At 34.9% G+C, this 24,310-nt stretch overlaps 1 protein-coding gene and 1 non-coding gene across 5 annotated transcripts in view; one reads left to right on the forward strand and one right to left on the reverse strand.

Annotated features, from left to right (window-relative positions):
• Window positions 1–24,310, reverse strand: part of CNOT2 (CCR4-NOT transcription complex subunit 2) — a 119,032-nt gene that overhangs the window by 47,117 nt on the left and 47,605 nt on the right. For 3 of the 4 annotated variants that reach the window (XM_021678659.1, XM_021678660.1, XM_044915369.1), the window contains exon 2: window positions 24,124–24,266. The exons of the other annotated variant lie outside the window; for it this stretch is intronic. In XM_021678659.1, coding sequence (XP_021534334.1) covers window positions 24,124–24,171 — 48 coding nt within the window. In that variant the 5' untranslated portion in view covers window positions 24,172–24,266. The remainder of the gene's footprint in view (window positions 1–24,123; window positions 24,267–24,310) is intronic. 4 annotated transcript variants of the gene reach the window in all.
• On the forward strand, window positions 14,536–14,668 carry LOC123325025. Its single transcript, XR_006540193.1, has one exon. It is a non-coding gene; the product is annotated as a small nucleolar RNA SNORA18 (small nucleolar RNA).

Here is a 24,310-nt window from a genome sequence, read left to right on the forward strand (position 1 = left end):
GATGAAACAAAGAATTATCTGATCCCGGGCAAAAAAAGGAAAAAAGAAAAGGAAAGGAAAGGAAAGGGAAAAGGAAAGAAAAAGACAGAACAACATTGTAAGTTTCTTATAAAAGCTAGTTTATTTTATTTTTAAGGGTCTGTACTTTATTCCACATAGAATGACGCAATGGGGTAAGAAAAGTATTTTAAATAGCCCTGAACGATGAAACTAAGAAGATAACAATCAAGCAGAGAAGCGAACTAACTAGGCAAAGACCTGTAGGAAGACCATTCAACAGACAGGGAACATCAAGATCCTCAGTGGTGTGACTCAAGCAGTAGGAACTTACGGGAGAATGGGAGAAACTGAAGTCAGAGATACTGGTGGTCCCAAATCATGCTGTGCCTTGCAGGCCCTAAGGAACTTTGGATTTTATTCTATGTGAGATAGAAGTCAAAAGGGCTTGGGGATAGCTTCAGTAACATAATTTGGCATATGTATATATATTTAACGATTGCAGTTATTCTGTAAGGAATGGGCAAAAGAGGAAGCAAGAGTGAAGAAGGGAAGCAGGCAGTCAGAAAAGACCGTAGCTTAGACTACAGTGGTAGTGGCAGAAGTGGTGAGACACGGTTAGAAAAAGGATCTATTTTGAGAGAGACCTGACACTAATGGATGGATGAATGGATGATACCAAAGGGTAAGGTGTTCACGTTATCTCCTGGAAGAGAATAAATAAGAATCAAAGGAATCTAGAAATCAATTTTTATCAATTTCAAAGAGGATATGTCAACACTATATTGAAATTACTGGTAATGCCAAATATAGTAAAGTCAATTTGGTAAATGAAAATTTAAAAAAATAATTTAAAATAAAATCATACTACATTTTACATTATATATACCATAGAATCTTTGGTAGATACAATTTGTCAGCTTTTTTCAAGCAAATATATCAAGGGCTTACACCTACTTTGTTAACTGACCACCTTCTCTCTTGACTTTCAAACCAGATGTTACAAAAAGTAAGTAAAAAGTGAGATGTTACCAAGAAAGAATATGATATGACATATGTAAACACCAAAAGCAGTTTCTTAAGCCTTTTTTGAACACAGATCTAAAACATTTAATAGACATTTTATCCTCTGATTCCACAAACTCTAATCAGAAAGTATATACATAGGTTAGCTTACACTACTCCTTTCTATCAGCCTAAGCCCCCCAAACCCCACCCCCCCAACCCTGCAAAAGAGCTGGTCTCAAAATGAAGTAGTACAGAGAGGGGGATTAAAGTGACAGGCAGAATGGAAGCACTGAGTTGGCTGGATTTTCCCAGTATATGTCATAATTTAATTTGGACTAGTTATGAATTCCTAAGGTATGACACTCTCAACATTTAAATACAGTATTTCAAACTCAAATGCAGTAAATCAGAATAATCACAAAAAAAGAGTTTGCAGAACCCCAAACTTAAGATGATCTAAACCAGTAACTTCAAAGACTAGTAAAGTGGCCCCAGGTCAGATGGATGACAATTAAAGAACAGGAGTAAGAAGCAAGGCCTGGAGCTTTATAAAAAGTCAGGGAAACAAAACTAGGACACTTTATAAATGAAAACTTGAAAATATATACGTGTATATGTGTATATACATATACAGAAAAAAACACATAGGAAAGGGTGAAAAATAGAATCAGATCATATCCAAGGCAGGATGATATTTAATCTTACACATTATTTCCTTCACCAAGGCCTCTGGAGAGGAACTTACTCTGAAATCATTTATTGTCTATAATGCTGGCAAATGCTGGCCCAGGCATGGAATCCTATTCCCAGGGACAGAAACACATCCATGGCAGAGTGGTCCTTTTCCTGACAGCAAACAAATGCAGGTTGATTTCAAAATCTATCTCCAGGCTTAACTCAAGGTTCTAGCAGCAAATTTTAAAGTACTCCTAAACATTTCTACCTGAGAAGTACAATTAATAAACTAAATCAGTTAATATTTAAAACTGATTTTCTAAGTTACTTTCTCTTGCTTTGTTCTGTACATCAAGTTCTATCCTTTCTTCAAAGTGGCTTTCACATCTGTTTTTGCCATTCTTCCTACCATCACCTTAGTTTAAGCTCTGAACTAGTTTGTTTTAGCCTCCTGACTGATCTGCTTTCACATTTCAAAGAACATGCTGAGGGAATATTATATGAATTATGCCAAAAACTGTGGTAACGTGGAGCGCCTGGATGGCTCAGTTAAGCATCTGCCTTCGGCTCAGGTCATGGTCGCTGGGTCATGGGATAGAGCCCCGCATTGGGGTGGGGGTGGGGGGGCCCCTGCTCAGCAGGGAGCCTGCTTCTCCTCCCTCTACCCCCCCCCATGCTCTCTCTCTCTCAAATAAATAAATAAAGTCTTTTTTAAAAAAATTATGGTAGTGAACACAAAAGCCGAATAAGTAACAGCTCCTAGTCTTGAACAAGCTCATACTCTAGCTGGGAAACGTATCTGTAAATAAACAATTACAATATGAAAACCTGCACAGGTACTTTGGGAACACAAATGAGGGAATATCTGTGTCTGAGGGAAACTGACTATAAGATTTTATTGTAAAGAACTAATGTTTGAACAAAGACTTGATTAAAAAAGATTAAAAAATTTTAAAAGTTCAAGTGTGTGGGTGGGAGGTGGAAGCAAACTTGTGGCATAAGAGACAGCATGCACAAGTGCTCAGAAGTGAGAGAAAGCCCAAGAAACAAGACTTTCACTATAACTAAAAGAGAGGAAGTCTGGAAGAATGGTGATAGGTGGTAAGGAAAAGTAGGCCTGGACTTCAACGCCAGGTTAAGAGGGAAACAGCATAGGCAGGAAAACCAGGCACAAAAATCTAGGTGATGAACTAAGTCAGACTTCCCTTAACTAACAGTTTATTATGGTGCCATTCCAATAACCACTACACTGACTCACTCTCTTGTTCTCATCTCTTGTTAATTTCTCCTATCTAGAGCATACAGACCAAGATTCCTGAGATCATGACCTTAAAGTAACTGTGTAGCAGTAATTATCTCAAAACCCCAAACAAAACTTATGCCTCAAGCTTAATTTGAGTTATTCACAGTTGTTCCTATTCATGTTAATCTCTGCAAAATGCCATCTGTAATGTCTATGTTCTTCAACAATTGAAACTCAAGCTGACTAGACTAACTTTAAATACTGACATTATCCATATCTTTCCTAGCACAAGCATCTCCAATATCCTCCAAACAGATCTTTATTAACCCATTCTTAATTCTCCTCAAATCTACTCTCCCACATTAGCCAAAGTGAACTTTTAAAATAAAAATGTAATTCTGTAGCCCTAACTGATTGAAATGCCTCAACAGCTTCCTAAAACAATTTTAAGGCTTACGAGGTCCTATGTAAACTCTCTGACCTTAACTCTCTCCACAGGTCCCCTGCCACCACTAAACTGCTGCCACACCAACACAAGATCTTTCCCACCTCAGGGCCTTTGTATATGCTGATATCTCTATTTAGAATGTTCTTTCTCCCACTGGAAACTTTCACACTAAGTTAGGGTTCCTGATTTACAGTCACTGAAAATACGTTACTGAAACTACAATCATACAATAATAAAAAATAACTTTCATTGACCACTTACTATGTGCCAGGCAGTATACTCTAAATGCTTTAAAATTGATTATGTAATCGATTCTCAAGTATTTACTTGTGTAGTCCTCATTTTTAGATGAGAAATGGAGAAGTTGGATAACATGCCCAAGGTCATATATCTGATGTGCCCAAGGTTCCGTTATCTGGTAAGTGACAGAGATGGGATATGAATCCAGGCAATCTGCTAGAGTTCCCCCCCTTTGTAACCACTACAGTACACTGACTCTCACACATACAACTAATAGTTTAATGTGTATTTTCTCCCCAAACTGTAAGCTTCATGATGGGAAAAGGAGTAAGGGGCAAAAAGGGAAGGGCACTTATTTTGCAGTGAACAACGTAAATAGAGGATGTTACAATCAAGTATTTGTGCATGTCAAAAAGATCTCTTTAGCAGAAAAATGAGAATGAACTGACTAGAGGTACATGAAACAAAAGCCACTCACTACCAAACTGATCGTACCTATTTTAGACAAAGTTCCATTAATTTTAGGATAAAATTATGCTTAAAAGAACACTATTACACCAATTAAAATTACTGTTTCCATATTCCAAATCAACTAATATTTTTAAGTACTTTCTAAATACAGTGAATATAATTTAATCCTTCAAGGAATTAATAAAATCTCTAAATTTCATTATAAACCACTAAAATAGACATTGTAGCGTTGAATGTGTAGAATACATCTATTAAATGGGTTCAAATAAGAATAAATCCCTAATGGCAACTTCTTGTAGATTCTAGTAGCCAGGAGTTTTACTGCTAACACGCTGATACATGTGCCCCACCATAAAGTCAACTATTTCACAAACTTTAAAGTACGAAGACTTTTTGATAGTCGTGAATTTTTTTTCATCTCTGGCAACAGAATTTGCTCCTACCTTGTATTATAAAGGATAAAATGCGCCACATATAAGTTATATGGTGCCTTGGAGGGGAGGTGAATAGACTGTTCCTTTCTTTACAGTTTCCCTAATGAAGATTTTACTAATTCACTCTGATTGCTGAATAAAGAATTTGACTTCTTCCTTTTGTGTCCCTCCCAATTCCACATCCACTATCAACAAACACTTCACATACATATGCACACAAGTTCTCTGTTGTCTACAAAGTAAACAGAAATAAAAAATCACAATTACCATTAATATTTACCAGCTTTATCAAGATGTAGTCAATCAACATTTGAAACCAATCATGAGAAGCCATAATATTTGAAGATAATCTGGTATTCTTATTATTACCCATCCAGGGAAAAGTGACAGGTCAAATCTCACTGAGATACTGCCCAAACTCTGTGAAACCAGAACATTCCTATATCAAGTATTATATGACAACCTAGAAATATTTATAACCGAAGGAATTTTTGTTTTAGGAGTATTTTTCAGTAACGGGATTCTGAGCTACCAATCCCGTTTCACATCTATTATAAATAATTTTATTTCATTCCTAAAAAAACAATAAAAAAAAATGGGCTTAAGGAGAAAAGGATACATACACTGGAAAAAAATAAAAATCTAGCTTCTGAAAAAACAAAGAACTCAATATCTGAATATCTTTAGAAAAAGAACAATCGATCTTTCTCTTCTCATATAAAAAACGTATTTCTTGGGGTGCCTGGGTGGCTCAGTCGTTGAGCGTCTGCCTTCGTCTCAGGTCATGATCCCAGGTCCTGGGATCAAGCCCTGCATTGGGCTCCCTGCTCGGCGGGAAGCCTGCTTCTCCCTCTGCCTCTGCCCCTGCTTGTGTTCCCTCTCTCGCTGTGTCTCTCTGTCAAATAAATAAATAAAATCTTTAAAAAAGAAAAAAAAAAAAAAAGAAACGTATTTCTTATTAAGTCCTACCAGTTCCAGAATACTATGGCTTGATATTTACAGTATGACAAATACATAATGAATAGTTTAAGAATCTGCTTACGATGGATTTAAGAAAAATGAAGGTTTAAATAAATTTTAGAGGCAGAATTTCTAAACTCATCCACTTGAACCAACAGCATAGAAATAAATAAAAGCAATTCACCTCACTTTTAGCAAATGCAGAATGCCCAACAAATGAACAATTAAAAGCCTTAATGAATACTGAAAAGGCATTTAAAAGGTAGATGCACAGGGAACATATGACTCTGGCTGGAAAAGTGACTCAGCAAAAAACTGGGGGCCTATATGAACGTATCCATAATCATTATTTTGGAGAGCAGGTAAATATTCTGGCACAGAGTCCTTTCCAGGGGTTACAGAGCTATTTTGTAAGAGGTCTTATCCAACAATGACAACAACAAAAACAAAACCAGGGTAGCACATATCCAAGAAAAAAATGGAGAGTTCAAGCAAAGAGACAGAAAATAACACATCACTCTTCCTAATCCAAAACCATCTACTAAAATCTATTGTCTGAAGCTGCTTTACTCAGATGATATTCCCCAAAATCATGTACACCATTTCTTTTTTTTTTTTTTTTAAAGATTTTATTTATTTATTTGAGACAGAGAGCATGAGAGGGAGGAGGGTCAGAGGGAGAAGCAGGCTCCCTGCCGAGCAGGGAGCCCGATGCGGGACTCGATCCTGGGACTCCAGGATCATGACCTGAGCCGAAGGCAGTCGCTTAACCAACTGAGCCACCCAGGCGCCCTATGTACACCATTTCTTAAAGTGCACCCCAAAAATCTACAAATTCTCTAAAAAGTGTTACTAAGTCTATAAATGCCCCTATCTGTTTGACTTTGATCTAGGGAGAATATGTTGTGTATGCTTCAACCTGAAGAAACAGATTTTGTGATTTTCCAGAATCTTAAAATCACCTGTATCAATATGCCTTATAACAGATTCAAAACTGAACCACCAATATGTAAGCTTTAAAAAGTACATCATCCTAAAACAAAACTCTAATAAACGTGCTAATCCACAAAAGAAAGCACACGATCGTATACCAACTAAAGAACCAACTGTAATTGGTATGCCTTATGAGCAATAAGTTATTAGAGTTGAGAAATCACATTAATAGGTCCTAAAATTACAGTACTTCTTCCTTAAATATTCGGATATAAATCTATTATGTACAAGTGAAAGGATACACAACAACAGAAAATCTTTATGTTTAGGATACAAAACAAATCCTGTAAGCGTAAGGCAAACTTTTGAATGAGAATGAATACAGTATCTTAAACCAATTTTAAACCTTAAGAGGAAGGATCAGTCTATTTTTTTTTTAAAGATTTTATTTATTTATTTGAGAGAGAGAGAGAATGAGAGACAGAGAGCAAGAGAGGGAAGAGGGTCAGAGGGACAAGCAGACCCCCCGCTGAGCAGGGAGCCCGATGCGGGACTCGATCCCAGGACTCCTGGATCATGACCTGAGCCGAAGGCAGTCGCTTAACCAACTGAGCCACCCAGGCGCCCAGGAAGGATCAGTCTAATAAAGAGGAAGGAAGGAAGGGAAATCCAGAAGAAACTGGATGTATGGTCCGCTTTGTCAAGGGACTATGTATTTCTACAAGGCTCCTAGTAAATTTAAAACAAAAACAACAAAACAAAACAAGAAACTCCAGAATTTAAGGGAAGAAAAGGGGGGATAAATTGCTGAGGATTCTATACTTTGAGGGCCTAAAGTGCCAAACAGTCAGTGTCCCAAACTCTTTGAGTGTGACACACTTTCTCTGAAGAAATGTTAGCAATCATAGGCCATATTGTCTCCTTTCCCTGGATATAATTTTGAATGTCTTGTTATGTGCAAAAGAATGTAGAAATCACTTGATTAAGAATTATACAGGATCAATCTGGGAGAATGGAAGAAACAATTTTTGAAGGCTTTCTGAGAAGCAAGAGCCCAAAAGGGCAGTATTAGTAAGCAAAGTAGTGTGGACCTAGGGCTACATTGCTAGAAAATTATTTCTAATAACCATACATTAAGGAGAAAAAATCTATAATGTTAGATCATGATTTCCAGTACAATGCAGACAAAGAGAAAATGCCCGGAGTGTTAGAATTTCACACACACACAATCTGGTGACCTTATTCATTTAACAAATCTTAGCTGAACTTTTGTAGCAGACATTATGCCCTCACTGCTCCTACACTCATTTTTGTTAATCTCAAACCCCAAGATGGTAGAAATATGCCAGTCTTCCTGTGTAGACCTCAGAGAAAAAGATACTTGAAGTTTCTATTCCTGCAGGTATTAAAAGTACAGCCACTTGCCTAAAATCTTGAGAAATAGAAGAAGAGCATGTCTAAAGCTAGTGGAAGGAAACTAAAACTTGCCCCATTCTGAGACCAAGTTACACATAGCAAAATTATAAGTCTATGAATTTACACCTTCCCCAACTTTGTTTCTTAGCTTCTTTTCTGAAAACAAACTCTCTGGTCCTGCCATACTGTGGAAAAATATGAAGTTGCTGAAAAAATCTAATAACCTTCCTTTGTATTATACTAATGGTTTATTCAGTTTAAGGTTTTCTGTTTCGTATCTTAACAAAAAAGTAAAATTATTTCTTAGGACACTAGACTCTTCTATTTAATAATTTATGATGGTTTTATGAGAAAACTGATTTACAAAACATATTTTTAAGCTAACAAAATGACTCACTGGTAAATGGCCCAACATCCACCCTCAAAATACTGACGACAATACCATTTTTACCCCAGACCTTCCCATCACATACTTACCTGTGCAACTTCTTTCAACATTTGCTACTCTGGGGATTGGAAAGCTCAGAGCTGGAGGCTGAAGTGAAGAAGGAAAGGTTGGAGGGTGAGCCATGACACCAGCCCCACACTAGGAGCTCCCCTGAGATACTACAGCAGGGTTGACACCATAGCTCTGAAGTTCAAACTCCAGCAAACGATAAGAAAGGAGTCCAACCAGAACATGATATACGATGGGATTCTTCTGCTCTTTGAAAAATAAGGAAATCATGCTATAAAGATCTGAACGTCCAGTTTCAACATTATGACTCCCTGTTCACATCTTCATTATTCCCAACCCCAGAATCATCTCTCAGACTGATTGAAAGTATAAATCAAAAAAAGGACAGGGGGCAAAGCTTTCTACAAACGTGCACACTTTTTCAGAAAATGAAAGGATAGGGCTTACCTGGCGATCACGAAACCATCTAAGACAGTATGTTAAAATACTTTGCCTATCCACTCCTTGTATACTTTTTCTTGTTCTCCTAAGCACTCAACATTAAATCTTAGACTCTCATATATATTAACACCATCAACCAGCAGAATGACTAGACTACATGGAGGCATTAAATTTCTAAAAGTGGACCAGTGAACTTTTTGAAAACCAGGGATACTTTTTGGTATAAGTATATTCTCGGGAGGAAATGATTGAGAACATTCCATCCTATAACAGCAGAATACACATTCTTTTCAAGTGCACATGGAACATTCTCCAGAATAGATCATATACATTAGGCCACAAAACGAGTCTCAATAAATTCAAAAAAATAGAATTTGTAAAACGTGTTCCACTCTGAGAAAAACAAATAAGGACCCCTCAATTAAAATAACTTGAAACAAACTAAATAATAAAGAGAAAAACGTAAAGACTTTTAAAGAAATCAATCTAAATATAGGACTTAAAAGAAATGTGATTTATTCACTTTTATAAAAATGTGTGAATCTTTGTTTTATAATATAAGTGAATTACTGATTCAGAGAAAACTAGATTCTATTATGAATACTAGAGCTAATAAAAATAGATGCTTATGTTATTTAAAGATAACATCTATTCAATAACAAATATTACTAAAGGTGGCAAATACTCTGAAATTGTAAACTAAATATAGAGGAGTATCAGAAAAATTCTATTATATGAAGCAGTTAAAAATGAAAAGTATTCCTTCAGCAAGGGAACACAGGATCTTTAAAATACCTTTAAACACCTTACCATATAAATTAATTCAATAAACATTCAGTAGGCATCTACTATGTGCTAGATACCACTTTTCTACTCTTACATACTTTATCCACTTGATGCTCAGAAATAAAGGAACATTAACAAATAAAAGGTAACAGAGAAACACATTTACAATGGCTTCCAAAGCATTAGTTAAGTTACCCTTACCTCTAAGTCTCCTATCATTTCCCTTTCTCTTATTGTCTTCCTGCCACACTACTTTCCCACTCCTATCTCCAGGCCTTTGCATTTCTATCCTTCAGGAATGCTCTTCCCCTAGATATGTATCTATATGGCTTCTTACCCCACCCAACTTCAGGTACTGAGTCATCTTAGTGAAGACTCCTCTGTTTATTGAAAATTACACTACCCTTTTCCCCAACCCCTTAGTCACTCTCTACCTCTTTTCTTATTTTAATTTTCTCCACAACATTATCAACATATAATTTATAGTATATTTTATTTTGTTTAATGTCTTCCTATGCTCTAAAATGTCAGCTCCATAAGAACAGAAATTTTTGTCTTTTATTTGTCTCCTTAGCATCTGGAGCACTCACTGCCTTACAGAGCAGGCCCATAACATGAATGAGTCCTCATCTTACTGCCATTACCTGAGTGTTATTTGACACTAATTGACCAATGATTTGCTTACAGCACAGGTTAAAAATTTTATGACACAACAATTATTTTTAAAACTAATGGAATTATGTTGAAAATTAATGTTAAACTTTACATTTCTGAAACATATATGAATAAAATTGTTTTATGCCTTTTCCCACTGAAATGAGACAACCACTTCCAAAATACCTAATAGAGTGCCAGAAACCTCCAGTGGTTCGAGTGCTATGAGAAGCACCAGATAAGAAATGTGATATTAAAAAAACTTTTTTTCCATTTCCTTAATTTTTTTTCTCAAGTTAGACTGCCTTTTTTAAAAAGCTGTTTTGAGAGCATTTCAGACTTATGGTTTAATATTAAGAGACAAGACATGTCTCTTTTGTATCACAAAATCCCACTAGAAGAATTATACTACTTAGAGCCACTGGGTTGCACTGTAGTCCATGGGAATATGCACTCCTTGGAGTTAGCCAAACAGTGCACTCACTGCCTGGACAGTCTAATACAGTGCGCCTACTACAAATTAAGCACTAATAAGTACTGAATGTTTACCGAACGATAAATGCTGCTCAAAGCACTGTGTGTGTATGTATGTGTATATATGTATGTATACCTGTTACACAGGTACATATATACATATGCACATAAATATAAAACCTCACTTATCACAACAAAGCCTCTGTAAGATGATTACTTTTACCTCAAATTGAGGCATGGAAGGGTAGAGTCTAGGCTCTAGATAGATCAAAGATGTTTCCCTATCACAGTTATCATGGAGAATACCCAGCCCTTATGTCCCAGTAAGATACCAAGGTTTGTTCTCCAGAAAAAACCCCAAGTGGATAGGCTCTAAATCTTCTTACTCAGCCAAAGTGCAGGTGAAGAGTGAGGCATAGACCTGAAAACTGAAGGATGAAGACTTATATTTGTAACTGTAAGTTCAATCCTCCTTTCTTTCCTTAACCTGCTTACAGAATGCTACCAATGAAAATGTAAGAACCCCCCTCTCTCCTCCCCCTTGAAACTATGTATTTTCTGTGGAAAATTGAAATTGCTCAAGAGAAATTGCTCAAGAGAAATGTACACTATCAAAATGAGGTACTTACCCAACAAAAAGACTAATTTAACTACATGGTAATAAGCTCTGTCCACAAACACTGTCACCATGTTTTAAAAACTTGTTATTTGGAAATAATTTTAGACTTGCAAAAATAGTACCAAGTTCCCATATGCCCCACACTTTCCCCTAGTGGCAACATGTTATATGACCATAGTACAAGTACCAAAACTAAGAAATTAGCTATTAACTAAACAACTTCATATAGATTTCACCAGTTTTTCCACCAATGTCTTTTTTTTTTTTTTATTCCAGGACCCACATTACATTTAGTTTTATGTTTCCTCGGTTTTCTCCAACCTTGGACTTTACCTGTTTTTCCTTGAATTTCACAACACTGATGTCATTAGTTATACTGATGTAACTACACCACAGAATGTCCTGCAATGTGAGTAGGTCTTATGTTTTCTCATGACTAGATAGAGGTTATGTACTTTTAAAGCCACCTCACTGAAGAAGTAATACGTCCTTCTCAAGTGCATCCTACATGAAGGACATATACAGGAGTGCATATGATGATAATATATCTTATTACAGGTGGTATTAACCTTGATCTTGATTAAGCTAGTACATCCACCAGTTTTCTCAACTATAAATTCCTATTTTCCCATTAAAACATTGAAATAAGTTCTTTGAGAATATCCAAATATCTGACCTTAAATTTCTGCCTACTAATTACAGCAGTCATCCATGGATATTGCTTGCAGCATCTATGATGCTCTAATGGTGATTTGCTATTTTCATCCTTCTATACTGTATTTGTTAACTGAAATGCTTCTACAAGGAAACCAATCATCTTTTAAAGATCTCACTCTTAAATATGAAGAGTGTCAAAGACTTTACCTAACTGGTCCAAAGTAATATAGGTAGAAAGTGAAGTATAATATCTCAAAATTGTTACTCTAACAATCACATTCTTTCAGCTTCATTACATTGCCTTTACCCCCCACTAGAGAAGAACAGGTTTAAAATTTCATATGCCTCAAGCAGTCTCTCTTGACATTTCTGGCCCTAAAAAAGAAAGATCTTCAATTTCTTTTTTTTCTTGAAAAGGCATCTTCCTATTTTTTTATTAGCATATGTACTATGGTGTCTTTAATTTACTGAGCTAGGTTAAACATCAAAGAGATGATTTACTAGTCTATGCTACAGAACACATATTTTACTAGGAATACTAGTACAATTATTACCTCAGCTGAGAAGATAAATGGCTACTGTATTTATAGGTCTATTAGATTCTAGGAAATCTTGAGGAAGGGAATTCAAGGGAAATCATGTAATTATTTGCTTTAGGTTAAAGGGAATCACAGCTATGAAGACTCCACATATGAACTGTAATATATTTGCTGACCTGTACTCTTTTATGTGTCTTTCCAAATGACCTTAAGTGCTGAGAAGGGGTCTAATAATATTTCTGTGTATTACACACCACATAGCGTCTTACACAACAGAAAGTATTCAAGCCTTAACTGAATATTGACACAAAAGCTTGTTCTCTTTATCAGAAATGATTTCTCATCTATCTTCTCAGCCAAAATGTAATTTTAAAAAAATGAAATCTTATGATTTGTACTTCTAACCAAGATGGAGTAGTAGGAACAACCTCCCCTCCTGCCTCACCTGAAACAACTTTAAAAAAAAGACAAAATACATGAAGCAATGGTTTTCAAACATAGGACATAAGGCAGTTCAAGACAGTAACCCCTGAGAGAGAAAGAATTGATGAGAGCCCTACAAGTGCCCTTGCTTACACACTAGAGGAGTTTCTGGGCTGCAGTGCAGGGAGAGGGAGCCCTGGTGGAACTCAGAAATCTCTGCGAATTGAGGAAGTGTAGCTCAGATCTAGGTAGGCCAAGGCAGCTAGAGTAAAAAGTCTAGAGTACCATACAGAAGAGGGCTGCAAAGAAAAAGAGTTATAGAGATCTGAACAAGGTTCCTCTTGAGTCTTCAGCTAAGTATTGATCCACATTTGCACAAAGCAAACTACCAGAGGCTGGCAAAAGAGACAGTGGAAACAATCTCCAGGACTCACACAGGGCAGTTCCCACAAGTCAGAGTATTAAAATATAGTTCACTATGTAGGGCAGTAAGAAGGGTACAGACTCAGTAGTTGGGAAAAACTAGCCCTAGGTTAAAGGCTACTGGGGTTCTGTGTAAAAAACACTTGAAAGAAAAAAAAGAAGTCTCAAAGGGCTCAAACAGCTTTTAAGTAACTAAATTTTGTCCCCAAGGAAACTCAAGGATATTAACCAAAAAACAAATACATAGCACTGAAAAGGTAAAATTTCCAAGGACTGGCCTCCAAACAAAAATTACTAGGCATACAAAGAAGCAGTAAAATAAAACATATAATGGGGAAGAAAAAACCCAACAATCAACATAAACAAACCAGAAAGGACACAGATGATAGAACAGGCAGTAACACTAAAACAGTTATTATAACTACATTTTGTCTGTAAAAGTTAGAATAACTGCCAAGATAAAGAAAAAATAAGTGAACTTGAAAACAGCAATAAAAACTATCCAAAATAAAACATAGAGGAAAGAAAAGAATTTAAAACATCAGTAAGCTGTGGGACAACTTCAAGTGAATCCCCAAAAAAGAACAGGGATAGAATAAATATTTAAAGAAATAATGGATAAAAAATTCCCAAATTTGATAAAAACTCTGAACACAAATTCAAGAGGCTCAATAAATCTCAAACACAAGAGTCATGAAGAAAACTATACCAAGATACATCATTATCAAGATGTGTAAAACCAGGGGTGCTTGGGTGGCTCAGCAGGTTAAACGTCTGCCTTCAGCTCAGGTCAAGATCTCAGGGTCTTGGGATCAAGCCCTACATAGGGCTCCCTGCTCAGCAGGGAGTCTACTTCTCCTTCCACTCTTTGCCCCTCTCTGCCACTCCTGCTCTTGCTCTCAAATAAATAAAATCTTAAAGAAAAAAAAAAAGATGTGTAAAACCGATGATAAAAAAAATCTTAATAATAGCCAGAGAGAAAAAGTTACATTATGTAAAGATAAGAATGACAGATTTTTGTCAGAAATTATCTGACAGATTTTTGTCAGAAATTATCTAAGTTGGAAGACAATAAAGCAAAACCTTTAAAACACTAAAAACAAAAAACCCTGTCAATCTTGAATTCCACACCAAGCAAAAAAACATCTTTCAAAAATGAAGATGAAATAAAGACTTTTTCAGACATATATAAAAGAATTCATCACCATCAGAAATGCAACACAAAAATGTTTTTTAGGTTAAGGTCTATCCTGATGGGTCTTTATCCTGTAGACCCACATTCTTGGAAATGCTTTATGGAGTAAATATGTGGTTTGCTTTAAGCATATAACTATTTTGTTGGATCTGTAGGAAAGAACTACTTGACAGAGATACTATACAAGATCTAATATTCATTTTTTTTAATCTTAGGAATTGGTCTATCCCAAAGATTTGTACTATTATTCTAGAGTGTGAAATAGTTTAGGAGTGAATACAATTGGAACTGACACATATATACAAGGTGTCTGAAATTAACAACCAGGCAGATCCAGCTACTCTGACCCTAAAAGTGGCCCTAAAATAAACTGCTTGATGAAACTGGGTCCCAAAGATTACAGGTTGGAGATTTTTGAAGTATGTCATCAGTATGTCCATATTCAAGTAGAGATCAAAGAAGCCCAACTAAAAGAACTGTGGACAAATGGACATGACAATTGTGAGTTAAACATAAGTTCTTTTTAAAAGGCCTATATTGAAGATTATGACTCAAACTTTGGGGGAACCAAGGTAATAGGCTGTGCTGTAGAAGGAACCACAAAATGTGAAATTCCTTAAATAAAAATTTAATGACTTTAAATAATTCTGCCTAGATTACACATAATAAAAAACTTAAAAAGCTCTTCAAGTAGAAAAAAAATGACACGATGAAGGGAAGGAAGGGAAAGGAAAGGGAAGTGAAGGAGGCAGGAAAGAAAGGGAGGGGAATAAAAACAGAGGTATAAGAAGAGAAGAAAAGGAAGGGAAGAGAAGGGATGGAAAAAACGATCAAATTTTTTCAATTATGGAGATGATAAAAAGCAGAAATAACACTAGTCATCCCCCACCCCCCAACCCGGAAATTACAACGAACAATAAGAATATATAACAGAAGCAGGAAATGCTTCCCTAAGAAGTGAAATTTCAGCTGAGACCACAAAACGATCAAGATATAGGTTTCTGGTACAAAGGTATACTATAAACAAAAAACAAAATGTTCCCCTCAAAACCAATGCTCCATGAAATACTGATTCAGCCAATCAACAAATATTTACTGAGCATATGCCAGGCATTATTCTCAAATTCAGATACAGTGTGAAAAAATATCACTGAAAACTAACTCAGTGATTACATTTTTATTTTTAAATGAATTGTTGAGCCTGGGAGGTTGGAAAGGAGGGAGAGAAGGAAATTCAGCACCCCCAAAGTAAAAGCTGGTGTACAGAGAAGCCACAAGTTTATATCCCCAAAGGGGAATTTGTCCAAGGTAGAAAAGCTGTTAAAAGACCTTCTCATAAACCAGCACCTTTTAAAAGGGTACATCATAATCGTTAATAACCCCTTAGTAAAGAAGGCACTTGAACGTCATGGTTTTGATGTTAGGCAGAAAGAGGTACAGGAAAGCTCTTCTGAGAATCTATAGCCATAAACCAGCCTGAATTCATAATACCTATGTGGGCCGCAACCTAAGCTAACATTGTATTTTTAACTGGTCCTGGATTGGTAGTCCCTTAGGCATCAGCAAAAGCAAATGCAAATCAACTACCCTCGGGAAAAATACCCTTCCACCTAGTCTTCAACAAATTCTCACAGAGTTCTAAGAAACATGAAATGGTAACTTAACACACACACACGGAAACAAGGTACCACAAGGGACAATCAACAGAAACAAAAGACATGAGAATGATTTGTAGCAACTTCCAATTGTTTGATTTATCACACATTAAACATAAGAATGTATAAAATAATTAAAGAAATAGAAGAGGATATGATGGACTACAGATCTAAAGAAAGAAAGAAATAATGTTAATATGTGAATAAGAACGGGTAAATATGTGGGTAAAGAAGATAACAGACACCAAGATTAACAAATATGATCTAATGAAGAGAAATACAGCCAATACACCCACCAATTGGTCAATATGCATTCTGTTCAAGCTAGTAAACAAGCGGTGTCCTACTAATCATATTCTCTAGCTACAGTGGAATTATATGAGAAATCAGCAACAGAAAGATAACTAGAAAAATCTCAAAGGTTTGAAAAATTATAAACACTTAGGATTAAAGAACATCACAATAAACCCTAGGAAGTAAAATAAAGACTGATGAACAAATATAAAATGATGAATATGAAACAAAAAAAAAAATGAAAATAACTAAAGCTAAAAACTCCTAGTAAAACTGACAAATCTCTAGCAAGACTGACAAATAAGGAGAAAAGGGACACAGACAACAACCTTAAAAACGAAAAGAGTGCTACGGAGGAAAAAAATATTTCTTTATCCTGATAAAGTATACGTATAAAAAAGATACTGCATCAAATATCATATTTACTGGTGACAACTTAAAGCTTTTAGGACAAGTAACAAAGATTTCTACTATTAACACTTCTATTCGACAATGTATGAGAAGTATTAGTGAGTTCAGAAAAGAAATTCAAGTTGTAAAAATTATAAAGGAAGTATCTAATTTCCAGATGTTTATTTATATGAAAATCCCCAAAGAACCTACAGATAAATTATAAGATTTTAAACATTTAGCAACACTGACACAATAATCAATTTAAAAAGTTGCCTGTATGTCAATATAACACCTATAAAATATAATTTTTAAAATACCATTTACCAAAAAAACAGTAAAACTGTATGCATAAATCTGGGTCTATTATTAAAAATATAACAAAACTTTACTGAGAGAAAATACAGAAGACCTGAATATATGAATTCAGGAAAGGAAGACTATCATAAACATATCAATTCTTCCCCCAAATAAAAATGAAGTCAATGAAATTCCACTTATAAACTCAATACTTTTTATATATGTGGTAAATCTGTCATTGAACAAAAGGCCAAGAAAGTCAAGACACTCAGGAAGACTAAGGTAAAAAGAAAAACGGACATGAGGATTTAACACAAGGGTATAGTAATTAAAATTCAGTAATGGAGCAAGTGTAGGCAAACACATCAAAGTAATAGAATAGAGATTTTAAAAACAGACCCATGAATATAAAGTAACGTGATTTATAATAGAGCAGTCCTATTAATTAGTTGAGGGAGGCAGAAAAAATCATTACATGATACTAATATAATCATCTATATGCCGAGGAATGGAAATTGGACTCCTAACACTGTATACAAAAATCAATTTCAGATAGATGAAATTTAAATATGAAAGATAAAATAAAAAATCTTTTCAAAGATATAGAATATTTTCACTTACTTGATTTCAATAGAGAAATATTTCACACAACCTCCATAAATTCTTTAAAAAATTAAAACTTTGACATCAAATGTCAGATCAATATGAACACTGATGAGGGAACTCAAATTAGTAAAAACACTCCTAACAATATTCCTGAAAGACCTTTTGTGAATTTAATTTTCCTGAATTTTGAGAGTACGGCTTGGTTCAAAAAACTTTTCTAACTTCATAAAGTTCCCTCTTCTGTTGTTTTCATGTAATGTTTAAAAATACAATGACTTGTTTCCTGAAATTATCTGGCTCTGTTCTCCTCTATCATTTTTATCTGGAAGTTCTCTTTCCTCCATCTCCATTGCCTCTATCCTGCTCAATTGTGATTCCATTCCCAGAAACTTCTCAGCAGGGTTTCTGTAGGCCTGGTAGGGAGGACTGGTAGGCTTATCTTGAGAGTTCATAGAGCAAGGCTGCTCATAGAGCAAGGCTGCTCATAGAGCAAGGCTGCTCATAGAGCAAGGCTGCTCAAGCTACTTTAGGCCACAGGTCCTCTACAAAGATCTAATATAGCGGGCAAAATTTCTCCCAGTTTCAAATTGGATAATCACATTTAATCCCTTTCAAATTGGTTGTTCACCACCTTTGAGGTACTTCTATTCTCAGGCCAGACATCCTAATGCTTCTTTCTACTTTCTTACACACTGAAAGTGATATATGTAGGTTTTTTGGTTAGTTCTCATCTGTTTATATTTGGGGATTCGTGGAGATACCTCATGACCAAGTTTTGTTACAAATGTTTTCATGGGTTGGGTTTTGCTACCTGGTTGTTGTATTTTTATGTGGAAATTCAGAAAGATTTAAAAAACTAAGCTGCCACCACTGATGCAATCATCCCAGAATCTAAGCAAGGCCTAAGAGTACATTTTAAAAAATAACTTTGCTTACGTCTATATTTTTTCTGATTCACAGAAATATCTGCACTAATGTTTTAACTTTCTGTTTAATGATGAACACATTTGATATTTATGATTGAGGCAAACTACTTAAATGAAAATATTTTTCTGAAAGAGTATTTCACAGTATTTCATGTGTAAAACCTATGGCCTAAGTTCCCAAAAGGAGTACCACAGTGAATACAGGAATGCTGCCAGATATTTTAAATCTTGAGGAAACACAGCATTATCTGTCAGATACCATGCTAACTACTACTATAAGTGGCTTAAAACAGAGCTTTCAGTTACTTCTTTTGGCCTAGGGGCACTGTGAAAAAGTTACCAAGACACTAAGCGCACCATATACCATGTATCTTGGTGAAACTTGGCTTTTTGGAAAAAAATCATCTCATTCAATGATTTCAGAAGATGAGGAAAAGAAGTATCAGAAAATATAATGCAATCAAAGAAAGCCTATCCTGTAGTAATGAGCCAACCAATGAGTACCTTGGGAATTCATTTAATTTTATGTTCTTGGTTGGCCAGAGGAAGAAAAAAAGAGGCGCCAAAAATAACAAATAAATGCCAATTTATTAAGAAAATATTGAAGTCATGGAGTCAAAAGGACTTCTGTTGTTGATAATGAGATTGTGACATAAGCAGAAGCATCACATTCAAGAGTATAATTGTAAGAGCAACCTCATTGTGTAACTGCAAGTGAACAGTCATCCATTTTGAGTTTTTTCTATCCCCTTGCTTCATCTCTGGCTACAGACAATAGGTTACAGCCATTTGTTTGTAGGAGTTTCAAGAGAAAAGAAGAGTAAGCTGTGAGCCAGTTCATTGGTTTCAGACATATTTTTGAACTAATTCCTTCCTCAGCTAACCTCTTCATCTTAACCCAATGCCAAAGAGCAACAATGATGAAAGCCTCCATCTTTCAGATCTACTCTGACAACTCTTGAATTGCTAAGTACCCATTTTTAAAAAATTTTTGTTCATTTTATTAAGTATTCTTTATATTATGTATCTTTAACATACTTTAACCTATTACAGATTCTAAGATGCTTTGATGTTGGTGCTGTTTTCAGTCATACCAGAAGGTAACCATTCATTAATGGTTATAAGCTATTATATTACAACTATGACTCTAAGCTACCATGGTGTAAGATGTATCCGGACAGCAGAAAGACATAAATTTTCAATAAATTGTAACTTAGAATTAAAAAAACCTGGCATTTCATTCCTTATTTACATTACATTTTTACTGCAGTACAAAAGATAAAAATGTAATTTGTATACAGTACTGGGTAACTGTCTTGCAAACCAAATGGAAACACATCTACTGATGCATTTGTATGTGTTAAGATAATTAGGCAACTTGTTTTTTAAATGCTTTATATTATGCAAAAATACTTGGGTGAATAGTCAGATAGGTATTGAGTTTTTTAGCAATACCTGGGAAATCGTTCTGTGTGGGCTGGAAATTCATTGTTTTTTTTTTCCTGTATGAAATAACGAAATATACAGTACCACTTTCCCCAAAATCATCACACAACACATAAAGGAAAGATGCACCTGTATATACTGAAACACACACATATAACAAAACTATAAAAATAAAAAGAATGAAACACAAAATTCAAGCTAGTGATTACTTCTGGGAAGGAGGCAGGGGAAGAATGATGGCACATGGAAACTTCCCCATTAAGTACAATATGCAAGCTGCAGAAAAATGCATATTTGTTAAGAACAAAGACAACAAATTACATTTGCACCTATATAGTCACTTAAAAAGATCTGAAAAGATGCACTAAACAGTTACAGTAAAGTTTCACATTCTATTTTATACTTCCGTTATTCTTCAAAGCTTTTGCAATGCGCCTCTATAACTTCTGTGATTTAAAAAATTAATAAAAAGGAAATAAAGTATTTAATGGCAGGGGGAAGGAGGAGGAAATGGCAATACAATCACTGCCATAGTAATGTGACATGTTATATTCCACAAAGTTAATGCAGCATTTTAGACTGTGAGGTATTTCTTCAGGAACATATGGACTGGGATGCATTAGATCCACATAGGTAACATTGAACCAACCAACATGACATGATCAATGACCTCATATTATAAAAAGTTCCATTTGGAATAACATCTAAAAATCTTGGAAGTATCAGTAGTATGTTACCCAGCACACACTACACTTCTTCCTTTCACTAATTTCCTTATTTTAATTTTATTGAAACAACATGCATTAAACACCTATTATACACCCAAAATCATGGTAGGTATTGGCAGTACCAAAATAAAAGACATGGCTCCAGTTTTCAAGAAGCTTATAACCTACAGTAACACTGCAATGACAGAAAGCTCTACATCTGCATTGTCTGATATGGTAGCCATTAACAGCAGGCAGCTGTTAGGCATGTGAAGTATGGCTAGCGCAACTGAGAAACTAAGTTTTTAAATTTTAAGTTAAATGAATTTAAATTTAAATAGCCACTATGGCTAGTGCATACAGTATTAGACTGCACAGGTCTACAGAAAGACAAGGACAAATAAACAGATAACTACAATGTATTATTATCAGCACTAAACTAGAAGTAGTACAAAGGCGATGAGAGCAAGGAAAAGGAGCACTGAACTCCTCAGAGAAGGATTTCTGGGAGTACTGATACCTAATTCTTGAATCATTTAAACAAAGGTGAGGCATTACATGAAGAGGAACTAAAACAAATAAAGGCTTAAAAGTGTAAAAGTGTATGGGAGGGGGATTAAAATCAGCTTTATATTCCTAATTGAAAAAAATTCATACTAGGGAGTCAGAGGAGAGACACTGGAACTTGTGGAAATACTGTATAGGTTTAGGAGCTTGATTTTATTATATAAAAGAGGGAAAGCCACTGATGAGTTAAATTAGTAATTAACGTAATTAACATGGTTAGATTTGTACATACTTATAGCTGAAGTAAAGTAGTGTAAATTAAAGGAAGATAAGAAAATACTAGCAAAAAACATTCCCTGGAAAAAGCTTGACAATCCTTCCAAAAAAAGAATGAGCTATGAATCACTTAAATAATTAAATTCTCAGCTGACCTAACATAGCAGTCTAAGCAAATAAAACTCAACTACTCTATTCAAACTCCAAAAACTTAACTGGGCCTAAATTTATAGAAAGAAATGAAACAAAGTAAATACCAGTATAAAAATCAATACTTCAACCAACACCCATTTGGAAAGTCAGAAGTTTTTAGCACAAAAGTGAGAGAATGCATATTCTTAAACTAAGTTCCTAAGGCTTCAATCAGGTCTATAAGGAAATGAAAATTAGAGAAATATTATCCTTCTTGTTAAACTCTGGAATATTAGCCTATTATTAGGATGTTTAAATATCACTATAAGACATCAAGTACCCTTCAAAAACATAAACCCTCAAAGCTAAACTGAAGAAATCCTACTTTACCCATGAAAAACAACAAAATTCCTCAAAATGGAATTTTTAAAAATCTAAACCCTTTCATCTCAGCATATACAAACTTTTAGTGCTACCCATGAAAATACAAGTGATTTATTTAATTTCCTTTGAATTTCCCATATGCTTTTAATAATATGCATCAACATCAGATGGGAAATTATATTTCTATACATGTACTTTTCAGGAGATGTTTCAAAAATAAAATAATTTTACAACGGAAATTTAAACAGTTGTTTCCAAGGATATTTCAACATGCATTAAGTATCACTAAGTAACAACAAAAGAAAAAGGGGAAAATATTTTCAGCCAGAAAAACACTAACCAAGAATTTTTTCAGGTAAGTTAAAGAACCTGGATTAGTTATAAATAATATAACTGGAACAACAGAGTATTTTTAGAGTAGAATGAGCAGGAATTAGGAAATCTCTTCATGTGTAAAATATAATTTCATTTTATTATTTTCTTAAATATAAATTTTGGAATTCTGTATTAAGATGATTCCATGAAGTAAATTAACCATACTGTGTAATCATACAAAAAGTTCTATACTTACACTTTACAAACTTGATTATGAGTACTGAAAAGCCACATAGCCTAGAATCACAATATTCTTAAAATAAATATTTAATTAAATAAATAATTTTTAAAACCTATCAAAAGATGCAACAGCCCAAGCAGTGTGACCAATTAAAATCTTATGAGTCAAGGTAGTTGGAAGTGGTTGTGAGGAAGGAAGAGCTATAGCAAGTATGAAAATTAGCAAAGGCCATGTTGGTCAAGTCTATGAGAACTCTGAATAGAAAGATTACAGGGAGAACTGATTCTGCATAGCCAGAGTTGTGGCTTATTAAAATCATAACACTGGCAAGAAACTTCAGACATGAAGTTAAGTGAAAGGAAGGATAATTTGACACTATTTTTATTAGGCACAGTGCCCAAACCAGAACCTAAATCTCATAATCAAAGGTTCTTTGCTTATTAACACCATGAAAACCCATTCACAACTTTTTCCAATATTTACCTTTACAATTTGAGGGAAGAAAAGATTAACCGGGCTAAAATAAGTAATTAGCAGATAAATGGTTAGGAATCAAAGCTGTTATCACACTAGTTGCCTTCAACAGTCTACAGGGAATGAAACTAGTAGGTGACAGGGACTGAGGGAAGTTGAGTATGTATCCGTGCAGAAAGCCTAAAGCTTATTCCTACTTGAGCTTTGAACTATTCTGTATTCTGAATTGCTGTGTAATTTGGTGATAAGTTATTATCAAATAAAGGAGATTCTCTTTGAAAAAATTAAATTTAAAAAATGTTTTTTAAATCACTGCTTCATACCACTATCTTTCACCTTCTTTTAAAACCTAAGAAAGAAAGAGGAGTATTACACTTCAACCATCCTTTCAGCACCCTTACATGCTACATAGGGAATGGATATTATTAACCAACTTAATAAATGACAAAACAAGAATCTAGCATTATAAGGATAGCAAGCTAATGAGAAATTCAATAGAATTTGGGTCTCTCAGCGCCCTGGGATTTGCACTTCTATTTCTTTTATATTCTAACCAATTGTATCTACATTTCTGTGATGCTCTATTACCCTGAATATAGCCTAAGAGTTCAGGTTTAGTCTTCCAGGAATAATTCATATAAAAGTAATCAGCACTTTGTTTTACCGTATACTAGCTTGGAATCCAGCATGGAGTCATAAATTGTGTATCAGATAATCTAAGTTTTGACATATACATGAAGCACCAGAAAAATGTTTTGACATTAAAAGAATATACATTTATCATAGCATGATTTATTTTGAAAAATGTTCCCAACTATTTCAACTGTCAAAGCCAACACATGTATTTTAAATTATAAGCCAAATTTTTCAAATTGAAGTGTATCTAATCTGCTGGTGTCAGTTAAATATAACACATTAAACAGTTCAATGCAGCTATATGAACAACAGAGAAAAAGGAAAAAAAAAACTGATCTTACCTGGTAGTTTCTTTTCTCAGATAATGTATGTCCATCAGTCCTCACCATAGAGTCGTGTCCTTTCCTCACAGTACTGGAGGCAATCAAATACAACTGTCACTCAAGGGTCGTGTCACAGGAAGGACCGCCCACCAGTTCTCCCTCTAGAGTGGAATTATCCAAAAGCCGTCAAAATTACTAACATGTA

The sequence above is a fragment of the Neomonachus schauinslandi genome, chromosome 5 (assembly GCF_002201575.2).
Source record: "Neomonachus schauinslandi chromosome 5, ASM220157v2, whole genome shotgun sequence".
Lineage (NCBI taxonomy): Eukaryota > Metazoa > Chordata > Mammalia > Carnivora > Phocidae > Neomonachus > Neomonachus schauinslandi.